Source organism: Trachypithecus francoisi, unplaced genomic scaffold, assembly GCF_009764315.1.
Source record: "Trachypithecus francoisi isolate TF-2019V2 unplaced genomic scaffold, Tfra_2.0 Lachesis_group12, whole genome shotgun sequence".
Classification (NCBI taxonomy): Eukaryota; Metazoa; Chordata; class Mammalia; order Primates; family Cercopithecidae; genus Trachypithecus; species Trachypithecus francoisi.
Window position 1 is genome coordinate 103949221 of NW_022681457.1, and position 20370 is coordinate 103969590.

The 20370-nt window shown below is 38.3% G+C and overlaps 1 protein-coding gene across 19 annotated transcripts in view; it reads left to right on the top strand.

Annotated features, from left to right (window-relative positions):
* The window catches only part of EIF4G3 (eukaryotic translation initiation factor 4 gamma 3), a 382044-nt gene that overhangs the window by 237541 nt on the left and 124133 nt on the right, over nt 1-20370 (top strand). For 14 of the 19 annotated variants that reach the window (XM_033227962.1, XM_033227969.1, XM_033227975.1 and 11 more), the window contains 2 exons: nt 1512-1620; nt 9447-10286. In XM_033227962.1, the coding sequence (XP_033083853.1) occupies nt 1512-1620; nt 9447-10286 (949 nt within the window). Of the gene's footprint in view, nt 1-1511; nt 1621-9446; nt 10287-10381; nt 10519-20370 lie in introns of all 19 variants that reach the window. The other 5 variants (XM_033227957.1, XM_033227961.1, XM_033227964.1 and 2 more) reach the window with 2 other exon arrangements.

Here is a 20370-nt window from a genome sequence, read left to right on the forward strand (position 1 = left end):
ATAACATGGAGTGTTTCCTTTGTTCCAGATCTGTTTTCAACCTGTAGAACTGAAAAATCGGTATTTTTATTTTTAGCTATGAACCTTTCTATTGAATTTCAGTAGTGAATTTTTTTTTCCCACTGAAACTACGGATCCAGAGTAATTACAGCAGTGCTATTTTCTTTATTTGTCCCTGTGAAAACAGTAACTTTCCATTTTTTTATATAGAAATATAATTTTAGTAGTCTTCATTTAGAAGTAATTGTGGAATATGAACATTTTCACGGTTTAATGAATAGGTGAACAGATAGTATTTTCCCTATTTCTGTCTATCATTCTGTACAATCCTTATATACTCAAATATAAATTTCATGTTGTACATTCTGAAAAGCATTGTTACTTAAATGATATCTATCATCCTAAATTGTATGTGTCCATTTCATTTTATATTCCCATTTTAAGTGACACTTACTGAGTTGAAAATATTTTTTATCAACTCTCACTTTTTAAGTGTCTCTATTTGACCACACTTACCTACATCTTAATCTCCCCATCCCTACTCCTCAGAAGAAAAAGAAAAATAGAATTGTACAGGGAGCTCTACTTTGATAGCACTGATATAATTTGTTGTAGGATATTATAGATACCAAAAATACTGACCTTAGATCTCCGAGGAGAGACACTGCTTTGTTTTGTTGCTTGTGTAACCCTCAAATCCTGAATGAATACCTGCCTGGAATGTGATGTAGAATGAGTGTTCATGTCCTCTCTTGTGTAATTCTGTTCCCTCTAAGTTGAGCAATCGCTGTGATTTTTCTCAACCTACCCTGCTTGGATTTTGATGGGCATTTTTCATTCTAATACAGTGCCTGAGTGAAAATGAGAGTTTCCTCATGTCTCTGAAAAACCCGGTATTTTACTCAAGATTTCTGATTCTGAAAATACCATACTTGACCCAGAACCTATAGACATTTTATGGTGAAATTACTTTATTATATACTTTCAAAGTATTTCACCTGTATGATTACATGGAAGAGTAGCAGGAATCATTTTTCAGTATTGTTTTCTTGAATCTGTAACTGGTTTTCAGTCTCATTACATTTTCTGTTTGTACTGGTTTGCTAGGTAATTTATACATGAAGTTGACCAAATCAGTTTTGGTCTTTGGGAGAATGTTAAATTCCCTTTCAGATGTGACATCTATTGTTAGGTTGACAAGTCGGCTTGTCCTTAGAAAGAATACTGGGGAATAAATTGTACTAATGATTGTTGTGCTGTCTTCTCTTGCTGTGGTTAATAGTAATCATTTCTTTTCCTTCCCCTTTTTCTGCTGCCTCTTTCTTTATCTTCCCTGTCTTCCCATGTACTTTTGAATTTATTAAATTGAACTATGTATTTTTTCCTTGCTTTCCTTTTTTAATTTTGTGATCTCCCATGCTCTCCTGTCTTCCCTACTTGCTTGGGTTCCATGTTGCTAGTTTTTATGTTCGCACGCTCATTATCACCCTTTTTTGTACTTCAAATCCCAGCAGCTGCCCAGCCAGGTCCCTGAGCACAGCCCTGTGGTTTATGGGACTGTGGAGAGCGCTCATCTTGCTGCCAGCACCCCTGTCACTGCAGCTAGCGACCAGAAGCAAGGTTTGTGTATGACTGTTTTCCTCCCTCTTATCTTCAGTCTCTTTTTTATTAATTTCATTGCCCTCAGCATTCAGGAGTAAGAGTACAGCATCCAAGGATTATTTAGACACCCATCTTTAAACAAAGCTTTGAGGCAGAAAATTAAAGTATTCTGCCTCTAGGAAACTAAAGTAGGGATGATTAGTAAAATTTTTTCATACATTTGTTTAATCTCTCACTGTTAGTATCTGTATATAGGTAAAAGGTTAGCTGCCTTAAACCACCCTTTAAAACAAGGTGGGAGGTGGAGGGAGAAATCATAGCATATATTACGTTACAAGAACAGTACAGTTTAGCTTATATATTCAGCATGTCCCTTGGTATCTTGCTATTTTAAAAAAGAAAAAAAGATAAAGCGTTTCTTCTTACAAGACTGGGCTTCTATAGCCACAGTTGGAGATGGATCCAAGTTCAAATCCCGGCTCTATCATGCACTAGTTATTTGGTCTGTTGAGCCACTGACTGTGTGTGTCTCAGTTTCTTCACTTGTAGAATGGAATAAAGACCTACGTGCTTGACAGGATTACTGTGGGAACATGCCTATCACATGAAAAGTGCTTAGTAAATTATAGCCATTAATGCTATATTAAGGAATAGTACACTAAGGTCTCTGCTCCTATTGAACTTGAACATGAAGGTGCCAAATGTTTGTTGAAATAAATACTGTGCCTTTGGGAGTGTAATAGAAAATGTAAGGGAAATCTCGTACCAGAAAGTGGGATATCATAGTCTTTCTTCCCTGCCTAGTTGGATTTTAACTTGACTTTTGCTAAAATTGAGAGATAATTCTAAACACAGTTCGGGAAGCAAGTAACTTTGACCCTGCTTTATGTTTCAGATTTCTAAAAATGATTGGATATCATATATGGAAGCCATTTACCTTGTAACTTTCTTGAATTATTCATTCCTGCAAACCATTTGATTATTCTATAGTTCTGTGGTTAGTATATAGATTTTCTAAAAAATATTGTCTTTTTTTTTTCTTTTTTGAGACAGAGTCTTGCTCTGTTGCCCAGGCTGGAGTGCAGTGGTGCAGTCTTGACTCATTGCAACCTCCTCCTCCTGGGCTCAAGCTATTCTCCTGCCTCAGCTTCCCAAGTAGCTGGGATTACAGGCATGCCACCACCACGTGCAGCTAATTTTTGTATTTTTAGTAGAGGCGGGGTTTCACCATGTTGGCCAGGCTGGTCTTGAATTCCTGACCTCAAGTGATCCGCCTGCCTCAGCCTCCCAAAGTGCTGGGATTACAGGCCTGAGCCACCATGCCCATACTAAAAATTATCCTTCAAAAAATATTTAGGAGTAGCCCATAAAATCGACATATTTAATATTAAAGGTTTTTGGGTAGACTGCAGGTTAATCACATTTATAAACTTTCTGGAAGATGTACTTCTAATGTATGATTTCAATGATTTTTACATCAAACAAAGATTATGATAATGTGTTTTTAATATAGAAATTTCATTTTCCCCCTGAGTATTGAGAAGCCTGATACTCTTGAACAGACAGGTCCTATATTGTATTTATTATGTAAGATAGTTTTAAACCAAAAGATAGTCAGTGGTCCCTAATCTGGCATGCTTCAAAAAATTACACTGCCAAGAACTTCTTTCAGCAACGTTTTTGGAGAACTCCTGCATGCTTCAAGCGAATTTTTTAAATAGTAAAACCATTTACCTTGCAAAATTACAAGTTGTAGAGACCAAATGTGGAAGTCCACTCGCTACCTTCAATGATAAAGTAGTTTTGAGTCAAAGTTCAGAATGTTTTTAATCTTAGTGGAGAATAATTCTCAGAGTATTTCCCTTCAAAACTTGATTGCGCTTTTGCAAGTATGTAATCTTTTTACTGGTTAGAATTACGCTAAGCATACTGAATACTTCCCATGCAAAGAGGCCTTAAAATTTATCCTCTGTGCAGACTTTCTCTGTAGCTGTGCCAGGATTTTTTAAAAGTTTATCACATACTTTGATGATGATAGTTCTGTCCTTCCTGAAGACAGTATTATTGCATCTGTCATTATTTTGTGAAAAAAATGTTAAAATTTTTAGATTATGAGATGCCTGCATTTTGTCATATTTAGGCCCAGATTTCCAGACAAGGAATGCAGACTTGATTTCCTCTCAGGTTTTTGTTTTTGTTTTGCTTAGTGGAAATTTGAGTAACAACATCAACATATCAAACTAGTGTATAATATAGGCTTAATTGGAAAGTATTCAGGTTACCTTGATGAAAAGAAAAACTTGTAGTATTTTAAGTGCATTTCAGAGGTTATAAGTAACTCTCTGAGATTACTATTATCTTCCTTTTAGTACCAGCTATTCACCAGAAAACTAACTCTCTCTGTTTCTCTCTCTTTCCCTTTCTCTGTCCCTTTCACTCTTTCTTTCTCTCTTTTTTCTTCCTCCCTCCCTCCCTCCCTCCCTCCCTCCCTCCCTCCCTTCCTTCCTTCCTTCCTTCCTTTCTTGCCTTCACTTTCTTTCTTTCTTTCTTTCTTTCCTTCCTTCCTTCTTCCTTCCTTCCTTCTTTCTTTCTTTCTTTCTTTCTTTCTTCTTTCTTTCTTTCTCTTGCTCTCTCACTCTTGTTCTTTCATCTCTCTCTCTCTTTCTTTTTTCTTTCTTGACTGGTCAAACAGTAGCTTTTCTAATTTCATCTATTAGCCTGCTGATATCTAAAATATTACTCTTTTCATAGTTTTTTTTTTTTAATTAAATTTATATAACGTTGGAAAGGGCTTACTATTTTTTTTAGAGAAAATTTTTTTTTTTTTCTTTACACTGAGGATTTTTTTTTTCTTTTTTCTTCTATTTTGAGACAGGGTTTCGTTCTGTCACCCAGGATGGAGTGCAGGGACATGATCATGGCTCACTGCAGCCTCCATCTCCCAGGCTCAAGCAGTCCTCTCACTTCAGCCTCCTGAGTAGCTGGAACTACAGGCGTGAACCACCATGCCCAGCTAGTTTTTGTATTTGTAGAGGCGAGATTTTTCCATGTTGTGTAGGCTGGTCTCAAACTCCTGAGTTCAAGTGACCTGTCTGCTATGGCCTCCCAAGGTGCTAGGATTACAGATGGGAGCCACCTCGGCCAGCCAAAGAGTTTTTCAAAATTTCCTTCTTAAATATAGATTCCTTTTGAAATTATCATATAAAAGCTGACTTTTTTCAAAGATTGTTATGTTACTCCCAGAGTCTCTACATTTTGTAGTCAGATTACTTTTTTCTTTCTCAATAGAAATGTCATTACTGAGAGTTTGTACACAGTTACAGAATCTCCTGTTAACTCTAAAGTCTCCCTCCTGCTTGATTGACTTAAGTACTTCTGTTTCCATAAGCCTCCCCTTTCCTCCACAATGTTGGAAGAATGTGGGCTTTGAAATCATTCTCAGGCTTGAGCACTTGCTACTTACATGACCTTGGGCCTATGACTGATCTCTAAAACCCTCAGTTTCCTTATCTGTAAAACAGGCAAATAATAATTTCTACCCCAGTGGTGGCTGTGAGAGTTACAAGGGACAATGTACGGTATTTGACCCAGTTCCTGGCACATAGTAAGGGCTTAACAGATGTTAGCTGCCATTATTAAGCTTCTGGTTTACAGAGTTTTTGACATGAAACAGCTAGAATATTTACACGAAGGCCAAGGTTCCAGACAAATCTACCATTTTACCTTTGTTTGACACCTTATGAAGACATAGAGAATACTTCACATTGGTTTGTAGAGAGAACAACTGTTGAATTAATTAAAATTTTTGCTTGGTATTGATAGTACACAGCTGAAATGATTGCTGTTTACTGAGTGAGAAAGAGAATTAAATCCATTGTATTGAGGACATGATATGGATAATTAAACGAGTTAGTTGGTGCCTTAGTCTTAATCTTAGTGCCTGTTGAAAGCACCTAGTGTGTTCAGTGAATGGTATTCTGTTTGTAATTCAACCATTCATAGCAGTGTTGTTCATTTGGGACTCTGCTGGCATTTAGACCTATTCTTTGTCAAGTGAGACTGTACCTCAAATTGCAGGATGCTCAGTATTCCTCTCTCTGCCTGTTAAATGACAATAGCATTTCAGTCATTGAGAGACTTGTGACAACCAAAAGATACCCTTGTCTTGGTCATTGATTCCACCACCATATGAGAATGAAAGGGAGCAATTTTATTCTTCTTATAAATTTGACACTCATTATGGAAACTACAGATAAGCAAAATGAGAAAGTATGTGTCTGATTACTCAGGGCCATTATTAATAAACTGATTTTCACCTATGCACATACGTTAGTACTAAGTATTTTTTTAAGTTACCAAATTGGGTTCTACATACAGTTTTGTACCCTGCCTAAAAAAAATAAAATAAACATTCTTGCCAGATGCGGTAGCTCATGCCTGTAATCTGAGCACTTTGGGAGGACAAGGCAGGAGGATTGCTTGAGCTCAGGAGTTCAAGACCAGCTGAGTAATATAGCAAGACCCCGTCTTTACAAAAAATAAAAATATTAGCCAGGTATGGTGGCTTGTACGTGTGGTCTCAGATACTTGGGAGGCTGAGGTAGGAGGATTGCTTGAGCCTGGAGGTTGCAGTGAACTGAGATCACACCACAGCACTCCAGCCTAGGCAGCAGAGCAAGACTGTCTCGAAACAGAACAAAACATATATTTTATTACAAACAACTTTCCATATCACTAAATACTCTTTTAAAAACCTGTTTTAAATATTGCATAGTATGCCATTATATGCCCAGACCATCATTTCTTTAATAAAATCTCTATTGTTGAACATTTCATTGATTTCCTTTTTTCTCCTTTTTTCTTGTATTATAATATAAATAGTGTTGCCTTAAATATTCTAGATATCTATCTTTGCTACCCCTTTCATGATTATTAGAAAAATTCTTAAAGTTGGAATTCCTACAAATTCTGAAAGATGGCCAAACTCTTTATAGTAGAAGTCTTTAGAGGGATAAAATAAGTGTTTTGTTTTGTTTTTTTAATTTAGCTCTACTGTGTTTTCAGCTTTCTGTATGAAAGCTTTAATTCGTGGGTTAAAGGACTTTTAGAATGAAGAACTCATAATTTTTTTGTTTTGTTTTGTTTGAGATAGAGTCTCCCTCTACTGTATCACCCAGACTGAAGTACAGTGGTGTGATGACAGCTCACTGCAGCCTCAACCTCACGGGCTCAGGTGGTCTTCTTACCTTGGCCTCCTGAGTACCTGGGACCATGAATACATACCACCATGCCCAGCTTGTAGAAATGAGGTCTTATAGTTCGAGACCTCCTGGGCTCAAGTGATCTTCCCCCTTGGCCTCCCAAAGTGCTGGGATTTACAGGCATGAGCTCACCGTGCCTGGCCTAATTTTTTCAATACTAGATTTTTTTGAAGAGTGTATAGAAGTTTATCAGTTGTAGGTCTACTTTTGTTTGATTTTTTACTATCAGAAATTGTTTCCCAACATTAATAATTGAATTGACATACTCTTTTTAGATATTTAATGTGAGAATCTCTCTCTCTCTCCCCCATCCCTCCCTCTCTCCCCCCTTCCCTTCCCCTCCCCCTTTCCCTCTCCCTCTCTCCCACTCCCATTCTCCCCTTCCCCCCACTTTTCCTTTCCCTTTTTCATTTTGAGACAGCATCTTGCTCTATTGCCCAGGTTGGAGTGCAGTGGCATGATCACAGCTTACTGCAGCCTCATCCTCCTGGGCTCAAATGATCCTTCCATCTTGGCCTCCCGAGTAGCTGGGTCTACAGGTCTGCGCCACCTCACCTGGCTAATCTTTTTATTTTTTGTAGACACAAGGTCTTGCTATGTTGCCGAGGCTTATCGCAAATTCCTAGGCTCAAGAGATCCTCCCGTCTCAGCCTCCTAAAGTGCTAAGATTACAGACATGAGCCATCACACCCTGCCCTATTTTGAAATTTACTGCATCTAGGTTTCAGTCAGTGGTCATAAAGGGTGTTATTCTGATAAGCTTTCACAGTGGCATTATGTAATCTGGGTGACTTATTTAGCAGTTACTCCAGTGAGGTGGAAATTATTTTCATCAAAGATATTTTGATAAATACATGTTTGTATTTATGTATTATGTATGGCGTGTTCCATCTAGAATGAACACACACATGCATGCGTGCACACACACACGCACACAAAATAAACACGTTTTCCTGAAATACTTTTGTCTGTTGCCCTGTCAACTTAGTCTGAGGGATTTGGCAGTGAGAGCTTATTGATTCTATCTCATCACTACAGTAACTAAGAAAAGTCCAATTTTAGAAGCACTAGCTTCTGTGCCTATAAATAAAAGTATAGTTTAAGGCTAATAACTATCATTACAGTGAATGAATTAATAATATCTTAATGATAGTATTTACTACCTGTTTATCTGACAAACAGTCATAATTCACATAATTGCAATTTATTATAAAGACTCACTTTCATTGATGCATAAAAAAATTCTGTTGGAAAAAGTAAAGTCTCATTTTAGGTTGTCTTAGTAGTGCTTGAATCTTTTGTTGTCATTTGATAAACATACTCATGAGTATATGTTTTTCCATGGAGCCTGTTTATTGTGCTAAGGAAGCACAAGGCTGGAAGCCAGTGTAAATCTCCTTTGGTTTCCTCCACTCAGGGATGAATCACGTATCAATTTACCTGGAATTTATTAATAAAAATGTGGAAATTATTGTTAATTATTGTTCCTTGTATTTTTCTGGTACCCTCATGATGATGACCAGTTTCTTTCTCTCTCTGTCTCCTTCTCTCTATATATACACAGATGCATTTTTGTATATCAAACTATTTCATACTGTGATATACTAGTACTTTCATACTATATGTATATTAAGTTTTCTTTTTCATTGGATTTATTTGTGTATTAACTTTGTTTTCGCCTTAATTGTTTTACATGTCAAGACACAAGATAAATTTTGTTATTTTTATTTTGTCTAGAGATGGGGTCTCGTTCGGTCACCCAGGCTGGAGTGCAGTGATGCATTTGTAGCTCACTGCAGCCTCAATCTCCTGGGCTCAAGTGATCCTCCCACCTCAGCCTTTTGAGTAGTTGGGATTACAGGCATGTGCCACCAAGCCCAGCAATTTCCATTTTTATACCTTACATTATTTCTGGTTATATACTTCCGTTGAGAATTGAAGGGTAAATTAATTTATAAACTGATTTTTGTCAGTTACTGAGAATAGTTTGATTTCACTGATAATAAATTTTATTAAATAAAATGTGATGCTTTATCTTGAATTTTTATACAAGTCATGCTTTTTAAAATAAAAATCACCTCCCCAAATACAAAAATATATGGAATAAAAAATAACATCAGTCCCTTTATAATAATTTAATTTTTAATTGTTTGCCCTTGTACTGTTCTGCCACTATAATATATCTCTGGAAAAAAAGTTTTTAGGGAACAAGAGATGGTAGGAATTAAGGTTTTCCTACCTTAAAGAAAAGCCTCACTCCAAAACCAAGAATGGTTTAGCCTCAGTTTTGATGAACTTTTCAGTTGTATTCTTGATATAATTATTTGGTGAATAGATTCCTTCTCTTACTCCAAAACAGACTTTATGTATTGGATACCAAATAAATAGTAGGTTTAAGTAAAAAAAAAAAAAGAAAGAAAGAAAAAAAGAGACAATGTTTTTGGCACACCAGAATAAGTCTAATATATTGGTCTCTATTCTGCTGCCTGTAATTTAGGGTAAGAGATTGAAAGAATTGGCCCAAGGCAATATATAGTCTCTGATCCAAGAATTATTCTTAAAACTTATTTTTTTCTTCCCCAGAGGAGAAGCCAAAACCAGATCCAGTGTTAAAGTCTCCTTCCCCAGTCCTTAGGCTAGTCCTCAGTGGAGAGAAGAAAGAACAAGAAGGCCAGACATCTGAAACTACTGCAATAGTATCCATAGCAGAGCTTCCTCTGCCTCCATCACCTACCACTGTTTCTTCTATTGCTCGAAGTACAGTTGCTTCCCCCACCTCTTCTGCTCTCAGTAGCCAACCAATATTCACCACTGCTATAGATGACAGATGTGAACTCTCATCCTCAAGAGAAGACACAGTTCCTGTACCCAGCCTCACATCTTGCACAGAAACATCAGACCCTTTACCAACAAATGAAAATGATGGTGATATATGCAAGAAACCCTGTAGTGTAGCACCTAATGATATTCCACTGATTTCTAGTACTACCCTAATTAATGAAATAAATGGAGTTAGTGAAAAATTACCAGCCACGGAGAGCACTGTGGAAATAGTAAAACAGGAAGTATTGCCATTGACTCTTGAATTGGAGATTCTCGAAAATCCCCCAGAAGAAATGAAACTGGAGTGTATCCCAACTCCCATCACCCCTTCCACAGTTCCTTCCTTTCCTCCAACTCCTCCAACTCCTCCAGCTTCTCCTCCTCCCACTCCAGTCATTGTTCCTGCTGCCGCCACTACTGTTAGTTCTCCGAGTGCTGCCATCACAGTCCAGAGAGTCCTAGAGGAGGAGGAGAGTATAAGAACTTGCCTTAGTGAAGATGCAAAAGAGATTCAAAACAAAATAGAGGTAGAAGCAGATGGGCAAACAGAAGAGATTTTGGATTCTCAAAACTTAAATTCAAGAAGGAGCCCTGTCCCAGGTAAGCCATTCTGCCATTAATCTCATGCTTGCTGAACATGAAGAAGAGGCAGTGTTTGAGTTATTTTTTAATTGGCTACTTTCCTTGACTTCCAGAAACATCGAATGAATGCTGAAATTCCTAGTCTGGTTTCTTCAGTGGTGTGTTTGTGTTTTAGTACAACCTGCAAAAGAGTTACTCCATTGTCTAAAAATGCAAATGAGAATTTCCAAATATACAAAATGCCTCCAAGGTATATGTCATGAAACATGTTGGGTTTTATTGTTGTTGTTGCTATTGCCTCATTCATATGAATCAGTTTCTCAATGCTTAATTTTGCTGCTTTAGGGCTAGAAAACAAAACCAGGATGGTCTATAGTCCCTAATTCTGTCTTCCTAGAATTTTAAAACCCAGTCAATCCTAAACTTAAAGGAACTCCTCTATGCATGACCTCTTTTTAAATCTTGGATGTAGGAAGATAGCAATCAGAACATCAAAGGTTTATAACTATTTTTGAAAATATAATGCTCTTGTTGATTCACTTGCAGGTAAGCTTAATGTTCTCTCACTTTGCCTTTTGAGACAGTTTTATTTTTTGTGTACAGTTTTACCTGGTCAGTAATATCCTTGGAGTTATTATAGTCTTCCCAGTTCAAATTATTTATTTTTAAAGTAGCATCACCTGGGACCTTAGGAACTAACCATTGGGTTATTGTAAGTTTAATCAAAAGTTATCTGAGGCTTATCAGCTATTCTAAGTTAGCCCTTAGGAATATTGAAGTTTTGGCTTTGAACAATTCAGCACAGCCTATCTTCTTCAACATTGTCCTTTGCTATATAATTTCCTTTCTTTATGCCTGTCAGATTAAGTAATGCATATGTAAATTGGGCTTTTTGATAAATGAGTGCTCCTCCAGCAGTTGATTCTTGACATGCAGTGAGTAGGTTTTGGTCACCAGCATCCTCAGTATTTTGTCTATTTTGAGGTGTGTAATAAGGAAATTTGACAAACCCAAAAACTGATCCCTACTTTTTAGATGTGGCTTTTCTGCCCAGCTCAGTTCTTGAGACAATTTCCTCATCAGTGTCTGTAAGAGGTGTCTAGCCTCTTGGAACTGTAGAACATCTTGTAGGACACCATGAGCCACAGCAGAAAAGAAAACAATGCAAGGCAATTGGAACAGTGAGAAATTTGTCATAAGTCTTTGTAAATTACCTGTTTCTTCAACTGTCTGTCTTCCATTGACATCAGCATTCATAGTGCCATCACAAACAGTGGACCTTCTTCCTTGGTGGAGAGATTACCTTAGACCTTGTTTTGTCAGTTAGAAAAACAACCTTGGGGCCGGGTGTAGCAGATCACGCCTGTAATCCCTGCACTTTGGGAGGCCGAGGTGGGTGGATTGCCTGAGCTCAGGAGTTCGAGACCAGTCTGGGCAACACGGTGGAACCCCGTCTCCACTGAAATACAAAAAAAAAGCCAGACATGGTGGTGTGGGCCTGTATTCCCAGCTACTTGGGAGGCTGAGGCAGGAGAATTGCTTGAATCTGGGAGGCAGAGGTTGCAGTGAGCTGAGATCGTGCCACCGCACTCCAGCCTGGGCAACGGATGGAGACTCCACCTCAAAAAAAAGAAAACAACCTTGGTTTTGGTGTGGCTATAGGTCAATGCCCTCCAAAGAACACCTGTTTGTTGGAGAACAGTAATTTGTTTGACACTTCATTGTTCATTTTCATTTGCAGTGATATGATAGTTACAAAAGTGAGAGAAACTAATGAACAAAAATGTTTTTAAAATGTAAAAACAAAGAAAAACAAAACAGTCATAGGAAATATAAGTTGAAAATACAAACCATACCTCAGAATTGAAGTAAGTGTAAAGTGAAAAGACCATGCATCAAAATCATACTTCACTCATTTCTGACATTTATGCTTTTTTAAAAATCAGTTTGCCACTTAGATGGCCTGATATTGCAAGACAGTGCCCAGGGATGGATGGGCAAACAGACTTTTGGTTTAAATAATGTTCATACCATGGTACATTTGTTTGAAATGCAGATCCTCTCAATATTAGTATTGTGATCACCAGCACCTTAATCAAAGAGTATAGATTCTTCAGTGGTAATCCAGAGTGCACTTAGAAAATAAAGAACTGTTGTTTTCATGACTTGGAGTGACATAGAGGTTTGTGATGTTGGAAGGTAAAGTTTCTTGGCATTTTTCTAATCTCATGATTTTTTAACCTATGTGTTTAAGGGAACTATAAGTTTTATAATTTCCTTTTACATCTTAATAGTCTTAATAGTCTTCGAAATCCAACAGTAAATGAGCTTCAAGAACCCCTGCAACTCTAGCTTTTTTTTTTTTTTTTTTAAGATGGAATCTCGCTCTGTCACCCAGGCTGGAGTGCAGTGGCGCCATCTCGGCTCACTGCAGCCTCCAGCTTCCAGGTTCAAGCAGTTGTGCCTCAGCTTCCTGAGTAGCTGGGATTACAGGCGTACACCACCATGCCTGGCTAATTTTTGTATTTTTAGTAGAGATGGGGTTTCACCATGTTGGTCAGGCTGGTCTCAAACTACTGACCTTGTGATCAGCCCGCCTCAGCCTCCCAAAGTGCTGGGATTACAGGCATGAACCACCGTGCCCGGCCAGCAGTTTTTAAATTATAAAGCCTCAGAAGCATTTCTGACCCATCCATTTCTGTCTCAATATTTTTTAATGGTTTTGTCACAGAAGTTAACAATGAAAATTAAAATTACCTCCAGTCTTTAAGTATATCCACCTGACGTAGTCATATGCTTAATGACTGCAATTTATTTGTACTTATTCACTTAATATTCACTTATTATACCTTGTTTACTTTGAGAAGTTAATAAATCATAACAGCTGTTTACTTTGAGAAGTTAATAAATCATAACACCACAACAGTCTGGTTTGCATATGAGTCTTTTGGTGGTGACTTTTGAGAATAGTTTTTACTTGTCTCTGCTTGAGGACGAAACACCTCAAAGCTGGCTTCGGAAACCTGATACGTAAATAACATTTATATCAGTTGGTATAGAGATAGTCGGTTAAAGCAGGAAAGTCATAACATAAGGGATATGGTATCTTTTAGTTCTGCTGCAAAACATTTTCTTGTAACTATTCTAGATCATATTTCTGAATGAATAAAAATGCATCAGTTGAGGCCAGGCGTGGTGGCTCACGCCTGTAATCCCATCACTTTGGGAGGCCAAGGAGGGTGGATCACCTGAGGTCAGGAGTTCAGGACCAGCCTGGCCAAAATGGTGAAACCCCATCTCTACTAAAAATACAAAAATTACCCTGGTGTGCTGGTGTGCCTATAATCCCAGCTACTCTGGAGGCTGAGGTGGGACAGACGGAAGCTGCAGTGATATGAGATTGCACCACTTCACTCCAGCCTAGGCAACTGAGCAAGACCCCGTCTAAAAAAAGCATCAGTTGTTTTCGGACTGAAGAACAAGCTCTGTAAAATTAGAATTTGGTGTATATATATCTTCAGTGTACTCTGAAAAGCCTCAGCTATTGGCCACACTTTTAATATCTCCGTCACTTCAATAATTAAATGCATAAAACTGGATATTACTTGGATGATTTATTAAAGTCTTGGGAATTTTTATTGTTTATTCTGTGTATCTGGTGGGGGGGAAAAGGAGTGTTTTGAACTTGTGGGAAAGCATTCCCCATTAATCATCTAGGAGTTCGTTTTCTACAATTTTAGGAATGTATGTGATGTATAGTATGTAACATTAATTTTCCCACTTTTTAAAAGAATCATGACTTTTTTATTTTATTATTTTTATCTATATCAGATATAAAACCATTATTTGAATTTTCTTAGGCAGAGGGAGATTTCTAATTTTTCTGTTTATTTTTTTTTTTTTGGCTCTTGCTCATAGTACATTTTTAATGTATATTTTGTAAGTTTGTTTTATGAACTTACCCAGATAAATTTTCCTGGATGTAGATTGATGGCAAGTTATTCTAAAACAAGTTTGTGTTTACTTTATCTGCTGCATGTCTTGGGGAAAGCATTTGCTGGAACTAAATCTAGGTTTAATGTTTGTTGGAACTAAATCTGGATTTAATGTCCTAGAGGTACAATTCTATCCCAAAGTCTAAGGACAGCCATGCCCTATGGCATGGATACTAATTTTCAGTGTAGCAGCAATCTTCTCTCCATCCAGTTGAAACAACATGCTTTCTCATCGTCACTGTGTTGGTTCAGTGGTTTATTCCCTCTCTCTTTTTTAAGCTATATTTTCACTGAGCATGTCACCCATTTAGGAGTCTCAGAGCTTTATGTGAGTATCTCAGTTCCAAGTTCCCACTTTGCAGGGATCCAAGATCTCTCTTTTCTTACGGGTGTTAAAGATACAAATTCCTTGGTTATAGAGACTGGCACACCCTCCTATACCCCTAGGAATGTAAGGATGACATCATCCACTGACCTCATATTCTCGTAAGGGCAGCTAAGGATGTAGGAGGGTTTCCAGATTCTATAGGACATAAGATGGTAAGTTTAGTTCTCAAGTGGAGATACAACTGTATGTTTTGGTAATGTTAACAAAATACTGATCTGTGTAGCCAATCAAGTTGCCGCTTTCTCTTTTAGTTTAGACTTACTGAACTGTAAAGGGAGCATACTTCAGTGCAATGAAAATATTTTAATAACAGCGCTTGCTTTTTTCTCAACTATGAGAGTATTCAGAGTACTTTCAAAGAAATAAACATAGCAAACATAAAACCAGAGATATAAAAGTCTATCAGTTTTCCTAGATTAAACTGAAAATGACTAATCTTTTAAATAATAACATTTATTCTAATCTTTGCTCTACTTACATATTCTAAAACATATTTGAAATATCTCTGGAAGATTTAGTTGCTGGGGCCAAAAGTAGATCACCAATGGTTTGAGTGTCCCATTGGCCTAAACACTATACTACTGTGCATCCTTATAATTTAGCTTCTACAGAAACGTGTTCTGGAAACATGGGAACAGGACTCTTACACATTCCTGGTTCTTTGTCATCTACCAAAACCAGCAGAGTGATCCTTAAAGCAAGGACCCTTGGCTTCAGTTTTCAGAGGCTTGAGTCTGAGTGATCCTTAGGGATAAATAAAGGTTTTCTCCACCTTGTTGGTAAACTATTTCCAACAAAGCTGCCTAAAAGGTATGTTTCTGCCATCCCATTCCTATTTTCTTTTTGCCGCCCCCCCCCCCCCCCCAAGTAAACTCTTAGGCATTCCTTGGAAGATACTGATGCTGGTCAAATTCTTTCATATACTGCAGAATAAGCCCAGACACCTGTTAGTCGAGCCTCCTAGCAAGTCCCTTACGTAGTTCCTCCTTGCCTTTCTATGTGAGATAGATCTCTCCGTTTTTTACAGTAGTTCATGTCTTTCAACATGAGCCCTAAAGTCTCAGTCGTTGGATATTAACGTGTTCTACATCTTCCTGAGTAGATATACTTTGTTCAAAATGTAACTCCCTTTCCCCCACACTTAGTAACTAATCCTCCTCCACCACAAAGGACTGTTGTACTGACCTGCTTCCAGCGAGGGTAATTCAGCCAGCCTAGAGATGTGCTCCCTCAGTCTGAAGAAAACCTCTTCAGGAAAACCTAGTTTTACTGTTAAGTTTTCCCTTTCTCTAATATCCATCATTACCTTGCACACAGTTGCCTCATTGCCTTGGAAAAGATAACTTTCCATGTTCCTAACACAAGGAAGATAAACACTTGAGGTGATGGATACCCCAATAACCCTGATTTGGTCATTATACATTATGTGCTTTTATCAAAATATCACATGTACCCCACAAATATGTATGACTATTATGTATCCTTAAAAATTTAGAATTAAAAAATAAAAGCACAAGTATGCCAAAATAAGGAAGATAAGTTTAGTAAGACTTTATTAAGAAAAAAGATAATTTTCCCTACTCATGCATAAAAATGCCCAAAATACATTGCCTTCAATATATTTTTGTCATTTTCTATTACTGTATTAAAATACTTGGTAATTTAGTCGCAATCATAATAAAAATAATTGTACATTTTTCTGTTTCCAAAGGCCTTCCCGGACATTTCAAACATTATTCTTGTGATTTGAACAGTTATTCCTGGGATATAGTTATTTCTGTTTTGCTGGTGACAAAAATAAGACTCAGAATGGTAAATCAGCTTTCTCAGGCTCACAGGAGAATTACCACCCCTTCCTTTATGGCATGTTTCTATTAATCTTTCAGATATGGTGTGTCAATACAAAGTTACCTCAGGATTTGACAGTTACACTTTATGCTTGTGACCTAGGTTCAAAGTGAAACGTGAAAGCCCACCTGTTTCAACTAAAGTAGTTACTGAAGGCCCACTATGTGTCAGTCATTGTTCCATGCACTTGAGATTTATGAATGAGTAATATAAAGATCCCAGCCCTAGTGATGTATTAGTTTTAAGTGCCATAAAAATAATAAAACAGGGTGAGGAATGCCAACGGGCAACAGGTTGTAGTATTTAAGTAATATGATCAGAGTCATAGGCCTCAGTAGGAGGTAAGATTTGAGCAAAGAAGAGGAGGATTATTTGAGCTACCCTCTACAAAATTTGTGATTTTCCTGTTTTTCCTTTTGAAAAACATACCTATGAAAACCCTTGAATGAGTACTATAACCTCTACTTTGTCTATTAAACTCCAGTAGGTAGAGCACTACTGGAGAAGATCACACCACTGTTAAGTGCTGTGAGTGCAACTACAAATTCCCACTGTCCATCCCAACCATTATTTTTATGATTTTTCTGTTGAAAATCCTGTACTCTGCCCAGCGCTGTTCACCTGCAGCACATGACCTCGTCTCCTTCTTCGTTGAGAACATTGAGGACACTGGGTATGCCTTTTTAAAACTTTCTGCCCCCTTACAAACCTGGCTGTGTTGAAACCTTCATCAAGCTCTCTTAGCTGTCTCTTACAGTCTCGTATGTGTTCACTGCCTCTCTACCACCTTCTTATTGTGTGTAAACGTGCTGATGTGTCTCTCATGCCAGAGACACTCTCTGAATCCCACATATCCATTTAGCTGCCACTTAAATGGTATCATTTTCTTCTGTCCCAAACTGTTTAAGAATAGTCTACCATTTCTTCTACTATTCTTTTCACTATTCAACTAACATATAGTTTGATTTATGCTCCTAATATGCCAGTTGAATCTTCCTCAGCAGGTTCATCAGTAGACATAAGTTTATCTTCCTAGTCTTTTTGCCTCATTTTACCACTATTGGTCTCTCTCTCTCTCTCTGTCTCTCTCTCTCTCTCTCTTTTAAGTTAGGTTGAGTGTCATTTATATGCAGTAAAATTCACCCTTGTTAGCTAGCATTCATTTCTGTGAGTTTTGACTAGCACAGAAAGCCATGTAATCACAACAGTCAAAATATAAAACAGTTCCATCAGCTGGGTGTAGTGGCTCATGCCTGTAATCCCCACATTTTGGGAGGCCAAAGTAGGATTTCCAAATTTTTATCTCTGTCCCAACTCCTCCTCTAAACTTCAATCTTAAATTTCCAGTTATCTGACAAATATCTCCACTTGGAAATCTCAAAGTATCTCAAATTCAGTGTATCCAATACTAAACCAGTCCCCTATTCCTCTAAGCCTATTCTTTCATCTCAGGTTATAGCACTGGCTTTAATTAAACTAAAACCCTGAAGCCACTATTGACGAATCTCCCTTTTGAATCCCCTTTTCTCCCTTCCAGTAATTTCACAAGGTACCCTGTGTTGTTTTTGTTTTTGTTTTTGTTTTTCCCAAAATGGAGTCTCGCTCTGTTGCCCAGGCTGGAGTGCAGTGGTGCGATCTCAGCTCACTACAGCCTTCCGCCTCCCAGATTCAAACGATTCTCCTCCCTCAGCCCCGAGTAGCTGGAATTACAGGTGCGCGCCAACGTGCCCGGCTAATTTTTGTATTTTTAGTACAGATGGGGTTTCACCATGTTGTTCAGGCTGATCTCAAACTCCTGACCTTGTGATCTGCCCGCCTCGGCCTCCCAAAGTGCTGGGATTACAGGTGTGAGCCACCACTCCCAGCTCATGGAACTGTTTTATATTCCGACTCTGTTTTATACACCAGAACTGTGTTATACACCGGCTCCCAGTCGGTTCCCTGGTTTTATCTAATGTATTTGTGGCATTTGTTTCCTCCTCTCTGTTTCCTTCTTCCCCAACCTTATCCCTGCACTTATGTGTAGATGCTTGTCATTTCCTTGGCCCCAGTTTTGCCCCCGCTTGAAATTGTTCTCCACCAAGTGGCCGAAATCATCTTTTCAAAATATAGATCTAGCTTTGTCACTCTTCTTTCACATCTTTTTAAGCCCTTCAGGATGCTGTGAAAGATTGGGGGAAATATCCTGCGAGATAAACTCTAAGCTTCTCAAGTTTTACGACAAGGTCTTCTGGTATCCATGTCCTCTCATTCCTCTGCATCGTCAGCTACAGTAATCCACTAGTGTTCTAGAAGCCTGGAGATTATTTCAAAGGTGCCATATAGTAGGAGTCTTCTGACTATACAGGCATACCTCATTTTATTGCACTTCTCTTTGTTGTGCTTTCACTGATACTGTTTTTTTACCAATTGAAGGTTTGTGGCAACTCTGTGTTGAGCAAACCTGTTAATGCCATTTTCCAACAGCATGTGCTCACTTCCTGTCTCTGTCACATTTTGGTAATTCTCACAGTATTTCAGACCTTTCATTATTATATGTGTTATAGTGATCTGTGATCACTGATCTTTGATGTTACTATTGTAATTGTTTTAGGGCACCAATAACCATGTAAGACGGCAGACTTGATCGAGAAATATGTATGTTCTGACTGCTCTACCAACCGGCAGTTCTTCCATCTCTCTCCCTCTCCTTAGGCCTTCTTCTCTCCTGAGATACAACAATATTGAAATTAGGGTATTAATAACCCTGCAGTGACTTCTAAGTGTTCAAGTGAAAGGAAGAGTCATACATCTCCCACTTGAAATTAAAAGCTAGAAATGATTAAGCTTGGTGAGGAACATATATGGATAGCTGAGATAGACTGAAAGCTAGGCCCCTTGAGACAGTCAAGTTGTGAATGCAAAGGAAAAGTTCTTGAAGGAAGTTTAAAGCGCTACTCCAGTGATCACACACATGACACAAAAGCAAAAGAGCCGCTCTGCTGACATGGAGAAAGTCGCAGTGGTCTGGATACATAAAACCAGCCACAACATTCTCTTAAGTCAAAGCCTCAGCCAAAACAGTACACTAAGTCTCTTCAATTCTGTGAAGACTGAGTGAGGTGAGGGAGCTCCAGAAGAAAAGTTTGAAGCTAGCAGAGCTTAGCTCATGAGATTGAGAACAGATGTCCTCATAACATAAAAGTGCAAGGCGGAAGCAGCAAGTGGTGATAGAGGAGCCACGGGAAGTTTTCCAGATGGTCTAGCTATAAGATAATTGATGATAGTGGCCACACTAAATTACACATTTTCAATATTTGTTGAAAATCAACAGATACTGATATTGTAGATGAAACTGCCGTATGTTAGAAGAAGATACCATTTACCTACTTTCTTTTTTGAGACGGAGTCTCTATCGCCAGGCTGGAGTGCAGTGGTGCCTCCTGCACTGCAACCTCCGCCTCCTGGGTTCAAGTGATTCTCCTGCCTCAGCCTCCTGAGTAGCTGGGACTACAGGTATGCACCACCACACCCAGCTAATTTTTGTATTTTTAGTAGAGACAGGGTTTCACCATGTTGGCCAGGATGGTCTCAATCTCTTGACCTCATGATCTGCCCACCTTGGCCTCCCAAAGTGCTGGGATTACAGGCATCAGCCACAATGCCTGGCCCCATCCAGCACTTTTACGGTAAAAGAGGAGAAGAGGAGAAGTCAACAGCTAGCATTAAAGCTACAAAAGACAGGCTGACTTGTTAAAGAGGAGAAGAGGAGAAGTCAACAGCTGGCGTTAAAGCTACAAAAGACAGGCTGATGACTTGTTAGGGGCTTATACAGCCAGTGACTTCAATTTTAAGCCAGTGCTCATTTACCATATGGAAAGTCCTAAGGCCC